This window comes from Danio aesculapii, chromosome 8 (assembly GCF_903798145.1).
Source record: "Danio aesculapii chromosome 8, fDanAes4.1, whole genome shotgun sequence".
NCBI classification, from domain to species: Eukaryota; Metazoa; Chordata; class Actinopteri; order Cypriniformes; family Danionidae; genus Danio; species Danio aesculapii.
In genome coordinates, this window is record NC_079442.1 from 21,481,541 (window position 1) to 21,502,858 (window position 21,318).

General features: G+C 35.7%; 1 protein-coding gene across 1 annotated transcript; it reads left to right on the forward strand.

The window, feature by feature from the left end:
• Positions 1 to 1,401: 1,401 nt before the first annotated feature.
• Positions 1,402 to 16,500, forward strand: LOC130234039 (adhesion G-protein coupled receptor F1-like). The gene is made up of 5 exons (XM_056464318.1): positions 1,402 to 1,450; positions 3,092 to 3,286; positions 7,809 to 7,990; positions 12,817 to 14,205; positions 16,447 to 16,500. The coding sequence occupies exons 1-5, from the start codon at positions 1,402 to 1,404 to the stop codon at positions 16,498 to 16,500; spliced, it is 1,869 nt and encodes a 622-aa protein (XP_056320293.1).
• Positions 16,501 to 21,318: the final 4,818 nt, after the last annotated feature.

Here is a 21,318-nt window from a genome sequence, read left to right on the forward strand (position 1 = left end):
AAAAAAGGAATGGATTTCTGCTCGTGGTTGGTAAGTGCAGTTTTGTTTTGTTTTTCTTTACTCTTAGTCAGTGAATCTTAACATAATTGAGGAAAATCTGACATTTGTTAGAGTGTCTGTATGGAGAACTGACTTTTGACTAAACGTGAGCGACATACAAAAGCATTAATTGCAGTATCCACGATAACGAGTGGGTATAAGGACAATATATTTTAAAGAAATGACTGCCATCATCCAGTCCTTTCTTCACAAACATATATAGAGATCAATATGGACATCTTTAAGATCAATATTGACACAACAGGACAATTAGGGTACATACAATCCCAGCTTGTTGGGTGCAGCTGTATCGGTACTTGACATATGTAAAATAGAGAGTACAGTATAGGGTACTCCATACAACACCATGAAAATCATCCACAAGCCAACACTGGTGTAAATGTATGCAGTACTATACCAATTAGAGCAGGAATCAAGGCTTATGGGAATTTGTTTGTTTGTTTGTTTGTGTATGTTTACGTGTGTGTCTGTGTGTATACCTTGTATTCCTCACATTGTGTATAAGTATAGCAATACCAGTAAATTTTAACCTTGTATTGATATTTTGTTGGTACCCATGAGGAAACTGCTCATAAATCACATATATGAAGTATTTGCAGATTGCTTCTCTTATGAGAGTTGAGTTAGAATCTATACAGTAGAATATAGAATATACAGTTTGTACAGTATACAAATCATTCTTTATGGGAAGTCTCCAAAATCATAGTTTTACAAATGTGTGTTTGTGTGTAATAATGACTATGAGCTATTCTCACTACTTTTTCTTTTTGTTGTACTCCAGTAAGTTATCCCATGTCACTTTCATTAAAAGAGACTTTTGATGCAAACCTGCATAACGTGAACAGTGACAAATTCAAGAAATACAAATTCGATATTGAGAAGGCGGTAAGTGTTTATTCTTAATCTCTATGCAATTTTAATGAAATGACAAATTTGACGAAAGACTGTAAGTTAGCGTATGAATTTAAAGAGTATGTTGCTTGAAAATGTAATGCTAAAACCAAAAATGTAACAACTTCACATTATTAACTTATTTATTTTACCTGATATTCATTTCTAAAAACTAAAATTGTATTGTATCATGTAGATCAGTGAAAGCTACAAGGGTGTAAAGGGTTTCATTTCTGCGACTGTCACTGGTTTTAGGTATGATATATTTTCCTTCCTTCAGTTTCTGCTATGGTATGGCCATTATACTTTTATTGTAGAAATGCACAATTTCTAGATTCTAAATAGTTTTTGTGTTTGAGCAGGCCTGGAAGTGTGGTCGTAGACTTTTTTATCACATCATCTACAGAGGTGGCAATTTCTGTGGAAACAAGTCAAGCGATTGTCACCAACATGCAGGATCTGAAGTACACTGTTGATACCGCTTCAGTCGCTCAAAGTGGTAAAAGGAAATGCTGTTTTTTTTTTTTTCTTCAGAACAAATTTGCAAAATGATAAAGTGCATCCGGAAAGTATTCATAGCACTTCACTTTTTCCACATTTTTTTGGTTTGTTTTTATTACAGCCTTATTCCTCAAAATACGACACATAATACCCCATAGTGACAATGTGAAAAAATAAGTATTCGCGGACTTTGCTGTGAAGCTCTAAATTGAATCATTCTTGAGATGTTTCAGCAGCTTAACTGGAGTTCACCTGTCGTAAATTCAGTTGATTGGACATGATTTGTAAAGGCATACAGCTGTCTATATTAGGTCCCAGGGTTGACAGTGCATGTCAAAGCACAAACCTAGCATGAAGACAAGGGAATTGTCTGTAGACCTCCGAGACAGGATTGTCTCGAGGCACAAGGCTGGGGAAGGTTGCAGAAAAAATTCTGCTGCTCTGAAAGTTCCAATGAGCACAATAGCCTCCATCATCCATAAGTGGAAGATGTTTGAAACCACGAGGACTCTTCCAAGAGCTGGCTAGCCATCTAATCGGGGAGAAGGGCCTTAGTCAGAGAGGTGATCAATAACCCGATGGTCACTCTGTTTAAGCTCCAGCTGTCTTCTGTGGAGAGAGGAGAACCTTACAGAAAGACAACCATCTGTGCAGCAATCCACCATTCAGTCCTGTATGATAGAGTGGCCAGACGCCACATAGCAGCCCGCCTGGAATTTGCCAAAAAGCATCTAAAGGACTTTCAGATCATAAGAAACAGAATTCTAGGTCTGATGAGACTCAAATTAAACTCTTTGGAGTGAATGCCACGCGTTACGTTTGGAGAAAACCAGGCACTGCTCATCCCCAGGCTAATGAGCATTGTGCATGGCAGCATCATGCTGTAGGGATGTTTTTCAGCAGCAAGGTCTGGAAGACTAGTCAGGATAGAGGGAAATGTACAGAGACATCCTGAATGAAAACCTGCTTCAGAGTGCTCTTGACATCAGACTGAGGCGACAGTTCATCTTCCAGCAGGACAATAACCTAAAGCACACCGCCAAAATATCAGTGGAGTGGCTTCACAACAACTCGGTGAATGTCCTTGAGTGGCCCAGCCAGAGCCCAGACCTAAATCCTATTGAACATCTCTGGAGAGATCTGAAAATGGCTGTACACCGCCGCTTCCCATCCAACCTGATAGAGCTTGAGAGGTACTGCAAAGAGGACTGGACAAAAAATCTCAAAGACAGATTTGCCAAGCTTGTGGCATCATATTCAAAAAGACTTGAGGCTGTAATTGCTGCCAAAGGTGCATCAACAAAGTATTGAGTAAAGGCTGTGAATACTTCTGTACATGTGATTTTTCAGGTTTTTTATTTTTAATAATTTTGCAACAATTTCAAAAAATCTTTTTTCACATTGTCATTATGGGGTATTGTGTGCAGAATTTTGAGGAAATAAATGAATTGAATCCATTTTGGAATAAGGCTGTAACAAAAAAAAGTGGAAAAAGTGAAGAGCTATGAATACTTTCTGGATGCACTGTATAGTATGAAAATAGAATTAACCGTTATATTTCAAAATAATATTTTTAATAATTAAAACCCATTGAAGTTGTTGTAGTGGTTTCTTTAACGTTCAAATCTCTATATTTCAGAGAACATAAACCTGAGACCAAGAGACGTGTCTGTGTTTCCTGAACAAGCTATGACACTCTACTGCAGTCCCAACAATGCAGTTGGTAATTTAGACTGGAGATTTCAAGGAAATATAATACAGCCGAAACCTCATTATGTGTTCTCAGCAGATAATCGCTCTCTCACAATTATCAGTGTTGACATCAGAGACAATGGTGAGTCTATCTGTTTAAGGCAAAAGTAGTAACAACCAAAGAAATCCATATATGCAAAAAAAAAACTAATCTAATTAGTTTACAAAGTAAGTTTTCCGTAATAAAGTGAAATGATGCAGAGAAAAAGTATTGAACACATGAAGAAATGGAGCTGTAGAAAGTCAGTGAAAGCCCAGACAGCAGCTGAAACCTCTCAGTAGTTCTTCAGCAACCCTCTGCCCTTCCTTATTGTAAATTAATATCAGCTGCTTTAGTTCAACATCTACATTATCAGGATGATGAAGATGAAACTGGAGTGGACATTTCAGCAAGACAATGATTCAAAACACAGTCAAGGAAACTCATAAATGGTTTCAAAGAAAATCAAGCTGTAGAATGGCCCAGCCAATCACCTGACTTGAATCCAATAAAAAATACAAAATAAAGATGAGATTTGATAGATGAGACCCACAGAACCATCAAGATATTTACACTCTGTTAAAGTCTGTGAAAAAAACACATCTCAACAATTCATGTAATTCATTGTCCATATAAGAGGTGTCTTTAAGCTGCCAAAACTAAAAAAAAGTCTTTTAATGTAAAGTATTAAATATGTTTCATTAATTTAAGTACTTTTTCCTTATGTCATGTCATTGTTTTTAGATTTTTTTGTTTTGTTTTATTTTTATGTTGGTATTTTTTGAGTTTTTACCAAACTCTGGTTCAATTCCATGTCAACAGCTCCTTTATTACGTCAAAAACATGACGTGTTTAATACTTATTTTCCCTACTACAGTAAATATAATGTAATGTAATATTATATATATATATATATATATATATATATATATATATATATATATATATATAGAGAGAGAGAGAGAGAGAGAGAGAGAGAGAGAGAGAGAGTCAGAATTATTAACCCCCCTTTGAATTTATTTTTCTTTTTTAATTATTTCCCGAATGATGTTTAACAGAGCAAGGACATTTTCACAGTATGTCTGATAATATTTTTTTCTTTTCAAAGTCTTTGTTTTTTTTAGCTAGAAAAAACTACAATTTTAATTTTAATTTTTTAAAACCCATTTTAGTCCCTTTAAGCTATCTTTAAGCTATCTTTAAGCTATCTATCGTCTACAGAATAAACCATCGTTATACAATAACTTGCCTAATTACCCTAACCTGCCTAACCTAATAAACCTAGTTAAGCCTTTAAATGTCACTTTAAGCTGTTCAGAAGTGTCTTGAAAAATATCAAGTCAAATATTATTTACTGTCATCATGACAAATATAAAATAAATCAGTTATTAGAGATGAGTTAAAAAAAACTATGTTTAGAAATGTGTTGAAAAAAAATCTCTCCGTTAAACAGAAATTTGGGGAAAAATAAACAGGGGGGCTAATAATTCAGGGGGGCTAATAATTCTGACTTCAACTATATATATATATATATATATATATATATATATATATATATAGATATATATAGATATAGTCGCATCTTTTCCTCAATAATCTACAGTTTACGTGGAGTTTATGCACAATGGTGCCCTCTAGCATCCAGCATACAGCATGAATGAACAGAAATAACATCACAATGTGTGATCACAGAACACCAGAGGTCTTGAACTCTGCTTCTGGGGACCCACTGTTCTGCAAAGTTAATTTAAATCCTGCTTCAGCACATCTACTTGTGTATGATATGATCCTGTAATTGATTAGCTGCTTCAGGGTGTTTGATTGTGATTGAGCTCTGCTGGATAGTAGGCATCCCTGAGCCTACAATAAATAGATAATACAGGACTTTTCTGTCTCTTAGTGGATACTTATGAATTATATAGTCATTAATATCATTATTGCAATAAATACCACAATATATAGTGATATATGTTTAAATCTATATCACCGATCCCTATATCAAGTATAATAAGACAACATTTGTTAATATACCTGAGTGCAGTATTTATGTATGTTACAATTACATTTTAATACTTTGCAGAAACTAGAACTGCTGTTTTGATGATCAGTTATTCATTTGTTCACAGTGCTTTGAAAACATTCACCAATAAAGTCACTTTACAGGGACTATTGCATCATTATAGAAAAACACATCTAAATTACAGAATGCTTTATTAAAAAAAGCATGTACAAATCTGTATAGGAAGATTGCAATACCTGTTTAAACCATTCTCATATCTTTGAAACTGAAATTAAGCCTATGTCTCTTTTGTTTTTTCAGGTCGTTACGAATGTTTGTTCAACACAGACAAAGGGCCGCATATTTTTTGGGACACAATTGATTATATTAAGCCCTATCCTACTATTCAACTGACCTCTAACAAAACATACGAATGTAACAGTCAGTCAGTAGACCTTAAGTGCTGTGTGAGTTCTGATTACTCAGTGCAGTGGATGCAGGAAACACAAACACTGACCTCAGGTAAGTGTTCAATAGTATATCACCAGTGGGATAATTGTGTAATTGAACAAATTCATTCTTGGAAGGGCAATGTAACTTTTGTTTCTTTTGTGTTCCCAGATATTGACTTACAGAATTGTATTAGTTTCACACCTCCAGTTTCATGTGGAAAAACAGGCATATTCATTTGCAAACTGACCAATACAGACTTATATAAATACTCGTATAGCTCAAGGGCTGTGGAAGTGTCTGTTTCCAGTCTGATATCTCAAGTCGCAAACAGCCGTAAGTACAAATTCTGTTTTACTAATAATGGGAAGTTGGTTAAAGGGATAGGTTAGCCCAGTGGTTCCCAAACTGGGGGTGGAGAGACAATGTTGGGGGGGTTATTAAACTATTAGAATTACCATATTTTATCCATAACCTACAGAAGATAAAAAAATAGTATTTAATAGTTACATAAAATAACAACATGCAAATAAAAAGCCATCAGCCATTCAATTCTTTTTCCATTGGCTTGAGACCCCTGGGGTTATTACACTAGATTAATGACACAGCAATAGTGTTAGTTGATTGATTTTAAAGCACAATGTAAAACTTTGACATCTTTACGGCACTCGCGTAAATTGAAAAATAAAGGGCACGGCTAAACATAGAGGACGATCTCCAAGCGCTGGTCTCCAAAATAAACCAAGAATAGTCTTGTGCTGTAAACATTGTGCTCACCATTTATTAAGTGAGGTTAGTATTAAATTAAATGACTATGAAAAATATATTGTTGTTAGACTGTTGCACTTTTCTTGTGTTGTCAGTAAGCTTGTTTATATGGTCCCTATTGGTGTGTGTACACCTTTGAGTGCAATGTTTGTATGTTTATAACCACTTACAAGGATAGTGGGAGCCGCAAGTCACTGGAATTGCTATTTTGGGGGTCGCAAGCTGGAAAGTTTGGGAACCCCTGGGTTAGCCAACAATGAAACATTTCTTACGGTTCTAAACTTTTTGCTTGAAAACAAAACAAGATTTGGATATTTCAAGATATTTCAATTCAGATAAAAACCAACCATTGACATTCATAGGGCCACTTTATTAGGTACAACTTACTAGTACCGGGTTGGACCATTTTTGCCTTCAGAACTGCCTTAATCCTTTGTGGCATAGACTCAACACAGTACTGGAAATATTCCTCAGTGATTTTGGTCAATATTGACATGATTGCATCACACAGTTGCTGCAGATTTGTCTGCTGCACATCCATGATGCGAATCTCCCATTCCACCACATTCCAAAGGTGCTCTACTAGTTTGAGATCTGGTGACTGTGAAGGCCATTTGAGTACAGTGAAGTCTGAGATGATTCGCGCTTCATGACTTGGTGCGTTATCCTGCTTGAAGTAGCCATCAGAAGATGAGTACACTGTGGTGAGCCTGTGCGAATTGTAGCCTCAGTTTCCTGTTCTTAGCTGACCTGTTCTTCTGCTGCTGTAGCCTCAAAGTTGGATGTGTTGTGCGTTCAGAGATGCTCTTCTGCATACCTTGGTTGAAACGAGTGGTTATTTAAGTTACTGCTGCCTTTATGTCAGCTCGAACCAGTCTGGCCTTTCTTCTCTGACCTCTGGCATCAACAATTTATTTGCAACCACAGAACTGAATGGTCCCTTTTTTGGACCATTCTCTGTAAACCCTAGAGATGGTTGTGCGTGAAAATTCCAGTAGATCAGCAGTTTCTGAAATACTCAGACCAGCCCGTCTGGCACCAACAACCATGCCACGTTCAAAATCACTTAAATCACCTTTCTTCCTCATTCTCATGCTCAGTTTGAACTGCAGCAGATCGTCTTGACCATTGATTGGCTAATTAGAAATTTGCATTAAAGAGCAGTCCAACTGTGTACCTAATAAAGTGGCCGATGAGTGTATATTCCTTTGTGTTCAACACAAAAGAGAAACTCAAAACGGTTCAGAGCAAGTGGAGGATGAATAAATGATGACAAATATTTTTTTTTAATAAAAAAGTCCTTTACATTTACAAGATATCATAGATCTCATCATTACTCCCTCATTTTAATTTTTGGTTGCCCACTACAATGGTAACCATGGACCAAAATGTTGTTGTTTTCTACAGCTGCCACATGCAAAGATGTTGTGTTTGGTTTTGGAATATTTGGTGACCCACCTAAAAAAGGAGACTGTGACCAAAATCAAGTTGGCTTCAAAATAGGAGTGTGTGGAGCTGATGGAATTTGGCAGATTGTTACAGACAACTGTGTTCTTCGTATCATTAATGTTCTGAGCCAGGAATCAACGGTTTGATTTTCAGTTTTACTGCATTTCCTTTTTTTACAATGCTTGTTTAACTTTTTACTTAATGCTAAACTTTTATGCAAGCATATTTGACATAGAAACAGTTTTAAAATTGTACAAATAATTACAAAGTAATTTTTTTCTGAAATATACTACAGTGTAAACTTTATTTTACAGTTGAGTTCTGATTGTGCATAATATATACATATAATAACTTTGTAATAACCATTGCCAAAATTAACCCTGAAGCTACTCCTAGAACTAATCTTAAAGGGACCCCCTTATTTATTCACCCTTTATTTGTGTCAAATATTTATGAGTTTCTTTATTCTATTGAACACAAAAGAAGATATTTTGAAAAATGTTGGAAACCTGTAACCGTTGACTTATTGAGTATCTATTTTTCCTACTATGGAGGTCAATGGTTACTGGTTTTCAGCTTTCATCAAAATATCTTTGTTCATCAGAAGAAAGAAAGGGTGAGTAGTAAACTATGCACTTAACCCATGTAGTTATCTGTAGTTTACGAGCACATTCTATAGGTAAACATACTTTATGTAAAATGTAAGGGCATGTTCTGTAAAATAAAGTGGAACGATATTCAGTACATTAACACTTTAAAACTTTTTTCCCCCTAAAGGTTCTAAGCACTGTTAATCTAATTACATTTGTGGATAAGGTAAACATCGCCACTGGAGACCATAAAGAAGAAATAGTCAATTCTGAAGCTACTCTTTCAACAGTTGTGCAGATACTGAGCAATATTGCACAAGTCTCTCAAAGTGTGACGCTGGATCAAACCGTGATAACGGCAAGTTAAAACAATATTCCATTACACCCATAGCTAAAAGCTGCTATAATTTGCTATTTACATGACTGTTTCGCTGTTGTGTTACAGTTGAGATTATAATTAGGGAGTAACCTCACAATATTTTTAAGCTCCAGGGTTTTTCTAAGCATAATTCATGAGACTAAATGAAACACAATATTGTAAAATTGAAGACATATGAAAATAAACACTCATACCAATTACAGAACACTCTCAGATGCCTCCAGTTATTGGTGTAAATCTGCATCTGACAGCACATTCTGTCAGTTAAATACAGCCTCTGACAAACCCATATTACCTGGCAGCTAACAGCTGAATGTTTGGTGATTTTGGGGGAAATCCATGATGCTACATGACTGACACGATAAGCAACAGATGTTTCAGTTTGTGCCGTGTCATGTTTAGGGGTGTGGAAATGTCAGCTTGGTATAGGCAACTAGGGCATCTTTCTTTCATGAACATTTTTAAAATATTAAAACAACAGCACGTGAATATCCTTTTTTGGTTCTTTTCTGATTAGATTGGTGACGCAAAAAAAGTGCACACAGACTGAATTGAAAGTGCAACCCTTTCATTTTTTAGGTTTATGAAAGCAAATGGTTTTGTTGTCTTTAAGTTTCAATAGTCATATCAAAGCAGTTAGTAAATCAGCATACTATCATCTTAAAAACATTGCAAGAATTAGATGCTTTGTTTCCAGTGAAACTTGTTCATGCTTTTATCAGCAGCAGGGTGGATTACTGTAACGGCCTCTCTCAATGGCCTTCCCAAAAAGACAGTCAGACAGTTACAGCTCATCCAGACACTGCGGCCAGAATTCTGACCAGAACCAGGAAATCAGAGCACATCACACCTGTCCTCAGGTCTTTACACTGGCTCCCAGTTACATTCAGAATAGATTTTAAAGTATTATTACTGGTCTATAAAACACTAAATGGCCTAGGACCTCTATACATTACAGATATGCTCACTGAATACAAACCTAATAGATCACTCAGATCTTTAGGATCAAATAAACTAGAAATTCCAAGAGTTCAGTCAAAGCAGTGTGAATCGGCTTTCAGCTACTACGCCCCTCACTGCTGGAATCAGCTTCCAGAAATGATCAGATGTGCTCCAACTTTAGGCACATTCAAATCAAGACTGAAAACACGTCTGTTTAGCTGTGCCTTTACTGAATGAGCACTGTGCTACGTCCGACAGATCGCACTATTATGTTTTCCTCTTCTTTTTCATTCTTTTATAACACATTTTATGCTTATTTTTATTTTATTTTTTTACCATTTTTATTATTTGTTTTTATTTTTCTTATACTTGTTTCTTTTATTCCTGTTTATGTAAAGCACTTTGAATTGCCACTGTGTATGAAATCTGCCATATAAATAAACTTGCCTTGCCTTGCCTTAACAGTAATAAGTAAATAAAGACCCTTTATATTTTAAGTTAACTTAATTTTAAGTCTCACTCATATCTATATGATAGATGGTTTTTTCACTGCCATTAGAAATAAAAATATCCGCGAGTATAAGCATGTATGTGCTAAAATTGTTTTATATAAGCAGGCACATGCGTGTATTTTTCGTTATTTGATATTATGAAACCGCTCCACAGTTATTATTTGAATGATAAGATTACATTATTGCTGAAAGAAATGAAGTATTTATAAACAGTTTTTATCTCCACTGTAGTGAATCACACAGTACTTAACATGAACTTTTAAGATGCATTTTCATAATTTCAGATGTTTCATTCTTAATTTGTTAATTTAATGGCAGTTTGGCACTTTCACTTTATTCAAGAATATTTCAAGCATGCCCCCATGCCAAATGAGATATTGGATGCGATAAACTGCTGGAAGAGTGTAGTTTTAATGGAATTTTTGATACCGCACGCCCCTCCGTATTTCTCTGTAACTTAGTTGCAGAGAATAGTGTCAGACAGCCGTGTGTATAGACTATCCTGTCACAAATTACATGTTTACATTCAGAGAGCAGCATTTACAGCGGATCTTTCAGTCCATAATATTATATTGATTTTACCGTACTGTAAACTTACTTTTAACTAAGGTATGTCTTTAAAAACTGAAAGAGTACTGCTGACGATACTGAAGATATCCGTTCTCTAACCAGTCATACTAACTAGTCAAATCTACTAACTAGTCATACTATCTAGTCATCTGAATTTACATAAATAAAGAACATTGATCACACATTTACCAAATCTGTAGAGACAGGACAACCAACACAAACTGGAACTGCGTCTTTTTTAAAAGAAGGCAAGCGGCAAATCCGTATTTCTCCATTTTCAGATGTGAAAAGCTCTCTAAAAAATGTTTCTTACAAACATATTTTTGTTGCGTGTTAGCAGACCACCTGCTTCCACATATGTGAGTCCACACGCCGCACTCTTATTGCAGGGAAATGAAAACAAAACCTTTGTTGTGGCATATTTATAAATGCAACACTGATGACCCATGTCTCCAAACAGTTCTTCTTTACTTGTTTTAATTACGGTTGGCAACACAACGTGGCGTCTCTCTGCCCTCTGAACACTGTAACAAAACTCAGAGCTCGCTGATTTTTTCAAACCAAGTCTATCTTTTGAATTAATGATGAAAACTCAAAGATATCATGATGTACCCATCGGTACAGACATCCCATCTGCATGCTGGAATTTATACAATGATTTCGCCGCTGTGACGAAGCTTCTAAATTTCTTTTTAAACCAAAAGAACGAATTTGCTCAAAATAATGCAAAAACAACCAATTTTCACATTTTTGTGTGAAATATATGTGTCCTAATGGTGTTTTTAGTAGCGTGGGACATACATATGACTGTCAACATCTCAAAAAATGTGTTTGGTGTTTCGTGAGCCTTTAAATCTTTCTCTTCAGCATGCTTCTAGAGCACATCCTGCTCTGTTTATAGATGAGCTCACAGGCTGTGAGATTGCAGTATTAAGAGCTGTTTGAATGCGTTCAACCACATGTGCATCCACACAACAAGAGCAATCTGATCAAGTGTGTTTTCGACTACCTCTGAAAGTGGACAAGCTCAAAACATTTCACACTCCATTCACACCTGTACTTAGGCCCAATCCCAATTCTACCCATTAGCCCTTCCTTTTATCCCTACCCTTGTTTTTCCCGTTCCCGTAAAGGGGTAGGGGGGGTCCCAATTATCTTTAGCTTGAAGGCATAGGGCTAAGGGGAAGGGGTAGATAGCCCTCCGAACGAAGATTTTTCAGGACCGCACTCGAAACCAAGGGGTAAGAAAATTTCCCAGAACACACCAGCCACAACGGCGAGATAGCTGCACCCGGAAGTAAGGAGGAATTTTTACAACAAACAAGCACATGTTTAATATAATCATAACCGCGTTCATGTTACTGTCATGCTTTTAAAAAACGCTAAAATGAAAACAGCTAAATTTCGCAATCTATAATCCAACTCTTGTATAGCAGTCCACAACATTCTGACACTCAATGACACTCGAATCCCCTGTCAGTAAAGTCTAGTGGCTGGGAATGGGCTTTTTACAGTGTCTGCTATAATGTTAATGTTGGTTTTGGTTTACATAGATGAATATGGCCACTGAGTAAATGTGCAGTATATTTACGTCTTATTGCCACATTAGATCGTTATGATAACATAATACCATTGCCTTCAATGATTTCTTGAAGATTAATACCAAAAAATAACACAACTGGAATAACTACAGCAGTCGCCATCGTCTGATCTCATATGAAGCATGAGATCGCGATGACATGTGCAGGTGCTGTAGTGCTGTCCCATTTCTTAGGGGTAAATTTTAAAGCCTTTCCTCTTCACACTTCCAAGGGGAAGAGGAGGGGGTAGGGGTACAAAAATGAAATTGGGATTGGGCCTGAGTGTTTTCCACTTGTGATCGAAGTGACGAAACGTCTCTTAATACCAGGTGTGCACAGGGCCAAAAAATCTAAATACCTAATAACAGTTTCTATTGTCTGTTTATTTCACAGAACTTCCTCACTATAGTGGACATAATCTCATCAGTGAACGCAGTACCTGTATGGACACAGCTAAATCAAGGTGACGCAAGCCAAGGCAACAGCTCACAACTTCTGAACTCCATTGAAAGTGTTCTAAAAGCAACATCCGACACCGACTTCAACATAATCAGTCCTTCCAATTCATTCCTGTTCAAAAAGGTCACAACATCAACACAAGATTTTAGAGAAGAATTAAAGCTCAACTCTACGGCTACGATATACATCCCGGATCTAACAGCCACTCAAAAAAATGTCACAATCACAGCAGTGGCCTTCGCTTCCCTGGGCAACATCATGCCCGCAAGAAATCGCACCGATACACTAAACGAGACTGAAAATGTCATCAATGGACTCATTGTGGTTGTGAACACGAGTGTGACACTTAACAACATACAGCTAACCTTTGAAAAACTCAGCAATTCCTCCACTCGTAACAATCAAACTGTCATTTTAGGAAACCTCCAATGTGTTTTCTGGCAATTTAACCTTTTTAACGGCAGTGGGGGATGGGACTCGACAGGATGCTATCCCATAGTGGTAAACGGCACTGATACTTGCCAATGCAATCACACCACTTCATTTTCAATTCTGATGTCCCCTTATGTCCCTGAAGATCGTGCGTTGACTGTTATCACCTATGTTGGTGTCACCATTTCGATAGCCAGTTTGGTTGTGTGCCTGATCATTGAAATGATCACCTGGAAGGGTGTAACCAGAAACGCTACATCATATGTTCGGCATGTATCCTTAGTCAACATTGCCTTTTCTCTACTGATCGCTGACATTTGCTTCATTATCGGCGCTGCGGTCGTTAATCCCGGACAGGATTTTATGAAGTCTTGTAGCGCGGCGGTGTTTTTCACCCACTTCTTCTACCTGGCCCTCTTCTTCTGGATGATGGTCTCTTCTGTTCTGCTCCTCTACCGCACCACCATGGTCTTCTCTAACATCCCCAAAACCATCATGATGGTATCTGCTTTCAGTGTGGGCTACGGTGCACCTCTCCTCATCGCGGTTATTACCGTTGCCTCCACCGCTGGGAATAACAGATATGTCACACAGAATGGAGCATGCTGGCTGAATTGGGATCAATCCAGAGCTCTTCTGGCTTTTGTCCTTCCGGCTCTGGTCATCGTTGTTGTCAACATTATTGTTGTGGTAATAGTCGTGGTGAAAATGGTCAGGAGTGGAGTGGGAGAAAGCAACAGGGACGAAAAGAACGTCTTGATTGTCATTCTCAGATGTGTGGCCATTTTGACACCTCTCTTCGGGATCACATGGGGTCTCGGTTTGGGTATCATGATAGACCCTAAAGCTTTGGCCATCCACTACTTGTTTGCAATCTTCAACTCTTTGCAGGTATATGTTTACAAGTTATATTTCAATTTTCAACATTGATTACTTTGAAGGAATACTTTTGCTTCAATTGGTAAACCCAAGTTTTTTTCATCTGTTGATTGTCGCACAATTTATTTTAAGCTTAATGTGAAGTAAATGGGACCAATCTGTTAATGTTAAAAGCAATGTAACAAGCTTTTTCCCAATCTCATTTTAATCTTGAGTGCCTGTAGAGTAGTACTGCATTCATCTTTTCTTCAAAAACTACAAACAATTTTAAGTCAAAGTGCCCCTACAAGGATTTTGGCTCATAGTTACTCAAGATAGAGTCAAAATTGGGGAAAAAAAGTTGATTTTGGTTATCAGAATGCCCGGAGCTTTATGAAGTTATCATTGTTGATACAAATGGCAAAATGAAAAAAGTATGATTGAAATCAGTGTCAGAAAAATGTAAAACTATTAATGTATGCTGATTGCTGATTGTATCTATGTGTTTACTACAAAATACTCACATATTTAAGAGTTTTTAGAGTATAGGACTTTTTAAAGTCATTTGCAGAGCTTCAGGAGAGTGAGCAGAGCTTAAAATATATTTTTTGGTGCTTTACTTGTTGATGATTGGTGGAATTTTCTATATAATCGACCTAGGCTTTTGACAGTATCAAATTTTCTTGTTTCGATTAATTGCTGAAGCCTTTATCATGGTATTCAGTATTAGCACGATATTGACCTAAAAAGATTACTTTAACAGGTATAATAACCAAAGTTTATATTTGCCCTATATATTTGTCCTGTCTATATTAAATATATTATACTTTTAGTAATATTATTGAAATATGTGCAAATGTTTAGATGACTTACAGTTGAAGTCAGAATTATTAGCCCACCTGAATTAATAGCCCTTTAACATTAATAAAATGTTTATTTTTTCCAATTATTTATTTGTTCTAATTTCTGTTTAACGAAGAGAAGAATTTTTCAACATATTTCTAAACATAATAGTTTTAATAACTCATTTTTAATAACTGATTTTTTTTTATCTTTGCCATGATAACAGTAAATAATATTTGACTAAATATTTTTAAGGCATTCTATACAGCTTAAAGTGACATTAAAAGGCTTAACTAGGTTAATTAGGTTAACTAGGCAGGTTAGGGTAATTAGGCAAGTTATTGTATAACAATAGTTTGTTCTGTAGACTATCAAAAAATATATAGCTTAAAGGGGCTAATAATTTTGACCTTAAATGCTTTTTAAAAAATTTGAAACTGCTTTTATTCTAGTCGAAATAAAACAAATAAGACTTTCTCTAAAAGAAAAAATATTATCAGACATACTGTGAAAATTTCCTTGCTCTTCACAACATAATTTTGGAAATATTTAAAAAGGAAAAGAAAATTCAAAGGAGGGCTAATAATTCTTTCTTCAACTGTATATGCACAAATCTAGTATTGTATAGCTTCCTATTAAAAATCTGAATCAAAAGATAGATTTCTGAGGGCTGTACTAATATATGCTGAGCACTGTACATGTGAAAATGTTAATGACTGAACTATTAAGCTCACCAATTAAGTCTCCAAGCATTCTTAAAAAGCACTCTAAATGCTAAAATAAGAAATAGTATTTTGAAGCGCCCATGATATCAATACTGTGCAAATTTATTACCATGATATTGTAAATTAAGTCAACCACATGCTCGCATTGACTTCTTCCTCCTTCACCCCCTTTTTTACCCAGTAATCCATTAAACTTAATACAATCCACACAGTACAGAAGATCTGTCGCTACTTCTATTTCATGATTTTATAGAAATCAACGTTATACCATAAATACTATTCATTGAGCTGAAATTGTCCTGAACATGCTATAATATTCCGGTATCGCGTTACAATATGGTTGTATTGATGTTAGTTCATGTATTTACTAACAGGAACAATGCATGTATTACAGTATGTATTCATCTTTAAGGTTAGTTAATAGAGATAAAGTTCATTATTAGTTTATGTTAACTCAAATCGCATTAACTAATGTAAACAAACATGAATTTGGATTTTAATAATGCATTAGTAAGTGTTAAACGATGATTAATAAATGCTTTGCAAGTATTGTTCATTGATAGTTCATGTTAGTAAATGCATTAACTAATGAATCCTTATTGACCAATATTCCTTCAAACACTGTGACATTTTACACCTCATTTTAAAAATCTATTCATCAGCAATAAAGAAAGACTAACTGGTATGACCTGTTCTCTAATTTCAGGGGCTTCTTCATATTGGTTCTTGGAACTTTGATGGAAAAGAAGGCAAGAGCTGAGTTTCCTGCTTAATTGGTAATTACATTCTATGTATTTGGTGTCTGAGATGCTTGTTTTTTCATTCCCAACAGGTTCGAGAGACACTTAAAACAAGACTGAGAATCCGTAGAGTCACTGGTTCACATGGCACTCGTGTAAACACCTATTTATCCCTATTTAATTCATATTTAGAATACAAAAACTTTATGTAAACCCAATTGCTCTTTCCCGTCACAGACTTCGAGCTCTGGATCCAATTTCTACAGCAGTTCCTCCAACAGAACGACTCTTACAGATGTTTTCAACACACTTATGAGACGAGGAAGGAGTAAGTTGAACGTACTGCACTGTTGATTTTTGATGTATATTGTATGAAGTTTTAATGTAACGATCTTATGTTTTACAGATGCAAGAGCCACTGCCAATACTTCACACACCTCTAGAGTATCAGAAAGTTTTCTGCATGCTTAACTGGACAGACAGACGGCTTACTGTCAAAATGCTTCTACAAACACAACTTCATATTGTAATTGACCAATTTCTGTCTAGATTTCTTTAAATACAACCATTTGTGTGGTACAAGTGAACCAGATTGACAACATCTACAGTTGAAGGCAAAATGATTGGCCCTCCTGTTTTGTTCTTTTTTCTTTTTCTATTCTTATTTCCTTAGTGATGTGTAACGGAGCAAGGACATTTTCACAGTATATCCAACATGATCTCACAGCAATTTTTTGATTAGTGGCTAATTCGTATGAATTCGTACAATCTCATTCGTACAATTTTGTCCGATTTGCTTATCCCCCAATGATGGTCGGGTTTAGGTGCCATACCTTCTTTATAAAATCCTATATTTTAGTACGTACCACTAAACTGACAAAATATAAAATACTTACGTTTCCTCGTAAGATCAGGCTGGTATATCCTTTAATATTTTATTTCCTCTGGAGAAACTTTTATTTCTTTAGTCTGACTGGAATAAAAGCATTTGTTATAATCTTAAAAAAAAAAATGTTAATGTTTGGGTCAATATTATTAGCCCTCTTAAGAAATTATTATGTTTTTTCAATTGGCAACAAAACTGCTATCCAAAACTTCCCTATTTGACCAACCTTACATATTTAAGCCTGTGAATTGCACTTTAAGCTGAATATCTTGCAAACTAATTACAAAAATAATATGTACAGTATGGAGTCAATCTAGGGCCACATATACATGCAACACTACAAGAAAATTTTGCTTATAAAAATAAAGTATTGAGCAAAAATAACTAAATAAATGTTAATCCCCAAAAATAGCAAAGCGACAATTCATTTTTGAGAAAAAAAAATTTGGTAACAAAAATAAAGAACTGCAAAGGGAAAAATAGTAATAAAATGAAATTTGCAAACAAAAAAGAACTGCAAATAAAAAATTATTATATGTATTTGCAAAACATTTTTATAGCATTGCCTCAATTTAATTAGCTTTTTAGTCAACCATTGAGTTTGTGTTGCTGTTTCACTTTGCACTTCAAGTTTCTGCATGTTTCCCTTTGTGGCCCTGATTTGACAGGGGGGTGGAGTCAAGGAAATCAGGGCCACAAAGGGAAACACACAGAAGTGCAAAGTATAAACAGAATCGCAAAGTCATGGTTGACTTAAAAGCAAATCCAAATGAGCATTGCAATGTATAGTTGTTTTTTTTAATTGCTATTTAAAAAAAAAATTTTTGCACTGTTTGATTTTTAGGAGTTTGCATGTTCTCCCTGCATTCGCGTGGGTTTCCTCCGGGTGTTGCGGTTTCCCCCACAGTCCAAAGACATGTGGTACAGGTGAATTCGGTAGGCTAAATTGTCCGTAGTGTATGAGTGTGTGAATAAGTGTGGATGTGTTTCCCAGTGATGGGTTGCAGCTGAAAGGGCATCCGCTGCATAAAACAAATGCTGGATAAGTTGGTGGTTCATTCCACTGTGGTGACCCCAGATTAATAAAGGGACTAAGCCGAAAAGAAAATGAATGAATGAATGAATGTTTGATTTTTATTTACAGTTATTTTTTTTTTTTGGTTTGCAAATTTCATCTTAATTTTCCCTTTGCAATTCTTTATTTTTGTTAGCAAAATTTATTTTTATTTCTCAAAAATGTATTTTCGAATCACGATTTTTGGAGATTTGCATTTATTTATTTTGCTCAATACTTGATTTTTTTGCGAAGCTTTCTTTTGTTTTGCAAGTATATATGACCCTAGATTGACTCCATGGTACTGTCATCATGGCAAGACAAAACTAATTAGTTATTAAAACTATTGTTTAAAAACACCTTGAAAAAATGTTCTCTCCATTAAACAGCACTAGAAATATTAAAAAAAAATATTCAAATGAATAATAAAATTGTTTAAATAAGTAAAAACTAATACATTTTACCAACTGCTTTTTTTTTTACCAAATTAGATGATTTTTTATTTGTGCACAAAGTTAAATGAAAACAGAAATTAAATCCTTATTTCTGTTTGAACACTGTTTAGTGCACCAATACTTTTTTTATTTTGGCTCTTCCATAAAATTCATAAATAAACAAACCTGTCTGTTTTTATTAGAGCCTTTGAGTGTGTATCTCCAAAGTCCCTTTAAGGGGTTGTTGCTAGATCGGATATGGATGCGGCCGGAAGTTAATGAGAATTATTTATATTATTTATTAAATTTTCCATTTATTGTATTTTATTAATATCTAGCCTACACCCAACCGTTACGGTAATGTAAAAACAGTAGTTGTAGCGAGTATTATTTATGCTATCTATTAAATTACCCAATAAATTGTATTTTTTGAATGCCTATAACCACCTCAACCCTAAACCCAACCATCACAGTGGTGTAAAAATATTATTATTATTTATTAAACTTTATATAAGTATTAAAGTGCACATCATTAATGTTAGAGCTTAGAATTATCACATGGTATTTTATACTGCAATTCACTAATTTTTTGCATTCTGCTAATTAGCATCTCACTGTAATGACAATCAAATTTTAATCGTTACTTATATAAATTACTAATATGATTTGTATATCAGAAAAAGTACATAGTGTATTATACAGTAGTCTACATCATGCATGTATCTTTAGGTTTTTCATTTATATTATTTAATCTTATTTTATTCTTAAAATCACGTGTTTAGAATCAATTTTTAACTGAATGAATGTGTGAATATTAAACCAAGTTAACCTTAATATCTTACACTTTCACGTTTCATTCTGAGCATTCAGTGTCTGCAGTTTATTAACCATATGTAACTGTTTTTGCTGAAATCATTGCTGCAATCAAAATGAGTAATGTGTATGATTCATCATAGCGTGAACTTACCTGATATAACATGAGAACTGCAGAGTCCAGCATTTTTAATTAAATCGTCGCTTCATTCGGCTCCCTTTTAGCCAAAGAAGTCTGCAGTTTGCATTAAAGCAGTGTGGTGTACGGTAAAAGTTACGTTTTCTATTGTTGGACTTGGCATCCTACCGCACAACACATGTTTACTATTGCAGCCTGTCTTTTTTTTTTTTGTTTTTTTTTGGAACGTTCAACAGGAATACAAAAACCAACAGAAAAGGTACAAATCCTATAACAACAAAAGTAGACAACGAAACAAAACAAATAGAAACAAAATATTATGCCAGGGGGAATATGAATTACAAAAATCACTTTAGATCTTTTTTAAAGAGCCCATATTATGGGTTTTTGAAAATGCCCTTCCGTGTAGTGTCACACAGCTCTAAGTGAAGTGAAATATCCAGCTAAGGCTTAAATCTGTAAGTGTACAGTGTTTAAAACTATTGATTCATCTATAAAGAGTCGACTCATAGTGCTTCAAACGAGTCGTCTTGATAACAAGTCATTAGGTGTTTCGTGATGATGCAGCTACGAAACACAAGTAGTTGGGCGCACAAACCTGGGAGATTTGAAACCTGCGGCCCCGCCCACTAACAGAAAAAAAAGTCTCACACACACACACAGACAGACACCGGTCGAATGAAGTCACGCTGTGCAGATGGATATTATGGACAGTCTAATCAAAGATGAAACATCAGCAATATAGCCCAGCCTTGAGCAGTTCAGAGTGCTTCTGAAAACTATATGCTTTCAAAGAAGACTTCTTCAGTTTGTTAAAGGAAGGATCAGTGGATCATGAATCAGTTTCTACCCCCATTTCACAAGTGTAAGTACGTGCGATTAAAATTATTGCCTCGTTTACTCTAGCTTGCAAATTATGTATTTAGTTGTGTTTTGTTACTTGTAACCTCGTGTGCTGTATCGGGTTAACTCTTTATATTCTCATATCGCGTGTAAAGCCACGTTGAAAACGCGACGCGTGCCGCTTTGATTACGGATCGTCAGCTGTTTACACGCATGCAACGGTCAAGTTTCAAAATATTTCAGCTCAGGTTGGAGGTGAGGTGTCTAAATTGCACCCAGCAAGCTGAACTAGCGCTCTAGGCGTGTGTGTCGTGTCCTCGGGTAGGAGTAATGTGTCTGTGTGTGTGTGTCTGTGTCTCCTCGTGTGTGTAACGCACGGGTATTCGCGGATATAACTGAGCGCCGCGCCCTCTCTATTCAGCCGCTCCTCTATGGACGCGCAGGCCCTGTGTGTGTGTGTGTGTGTGTGTGTGTGCTTGTAAAAAGAGCAAGAAGACTGTGACTAGGAGGCTAGGAGATCTCCTCGCCAGTTCTTGGACTTTTTGCTCAATAAAATAGTTAGTCGTCAGTATTTTCTAGTCCATCGTCTGTGTTTACATTCACCCACTGGCAGCCAAAATCCACTATGAAGCGTGTATGCACTGTGACTACTTTTATATTGTTGATTAG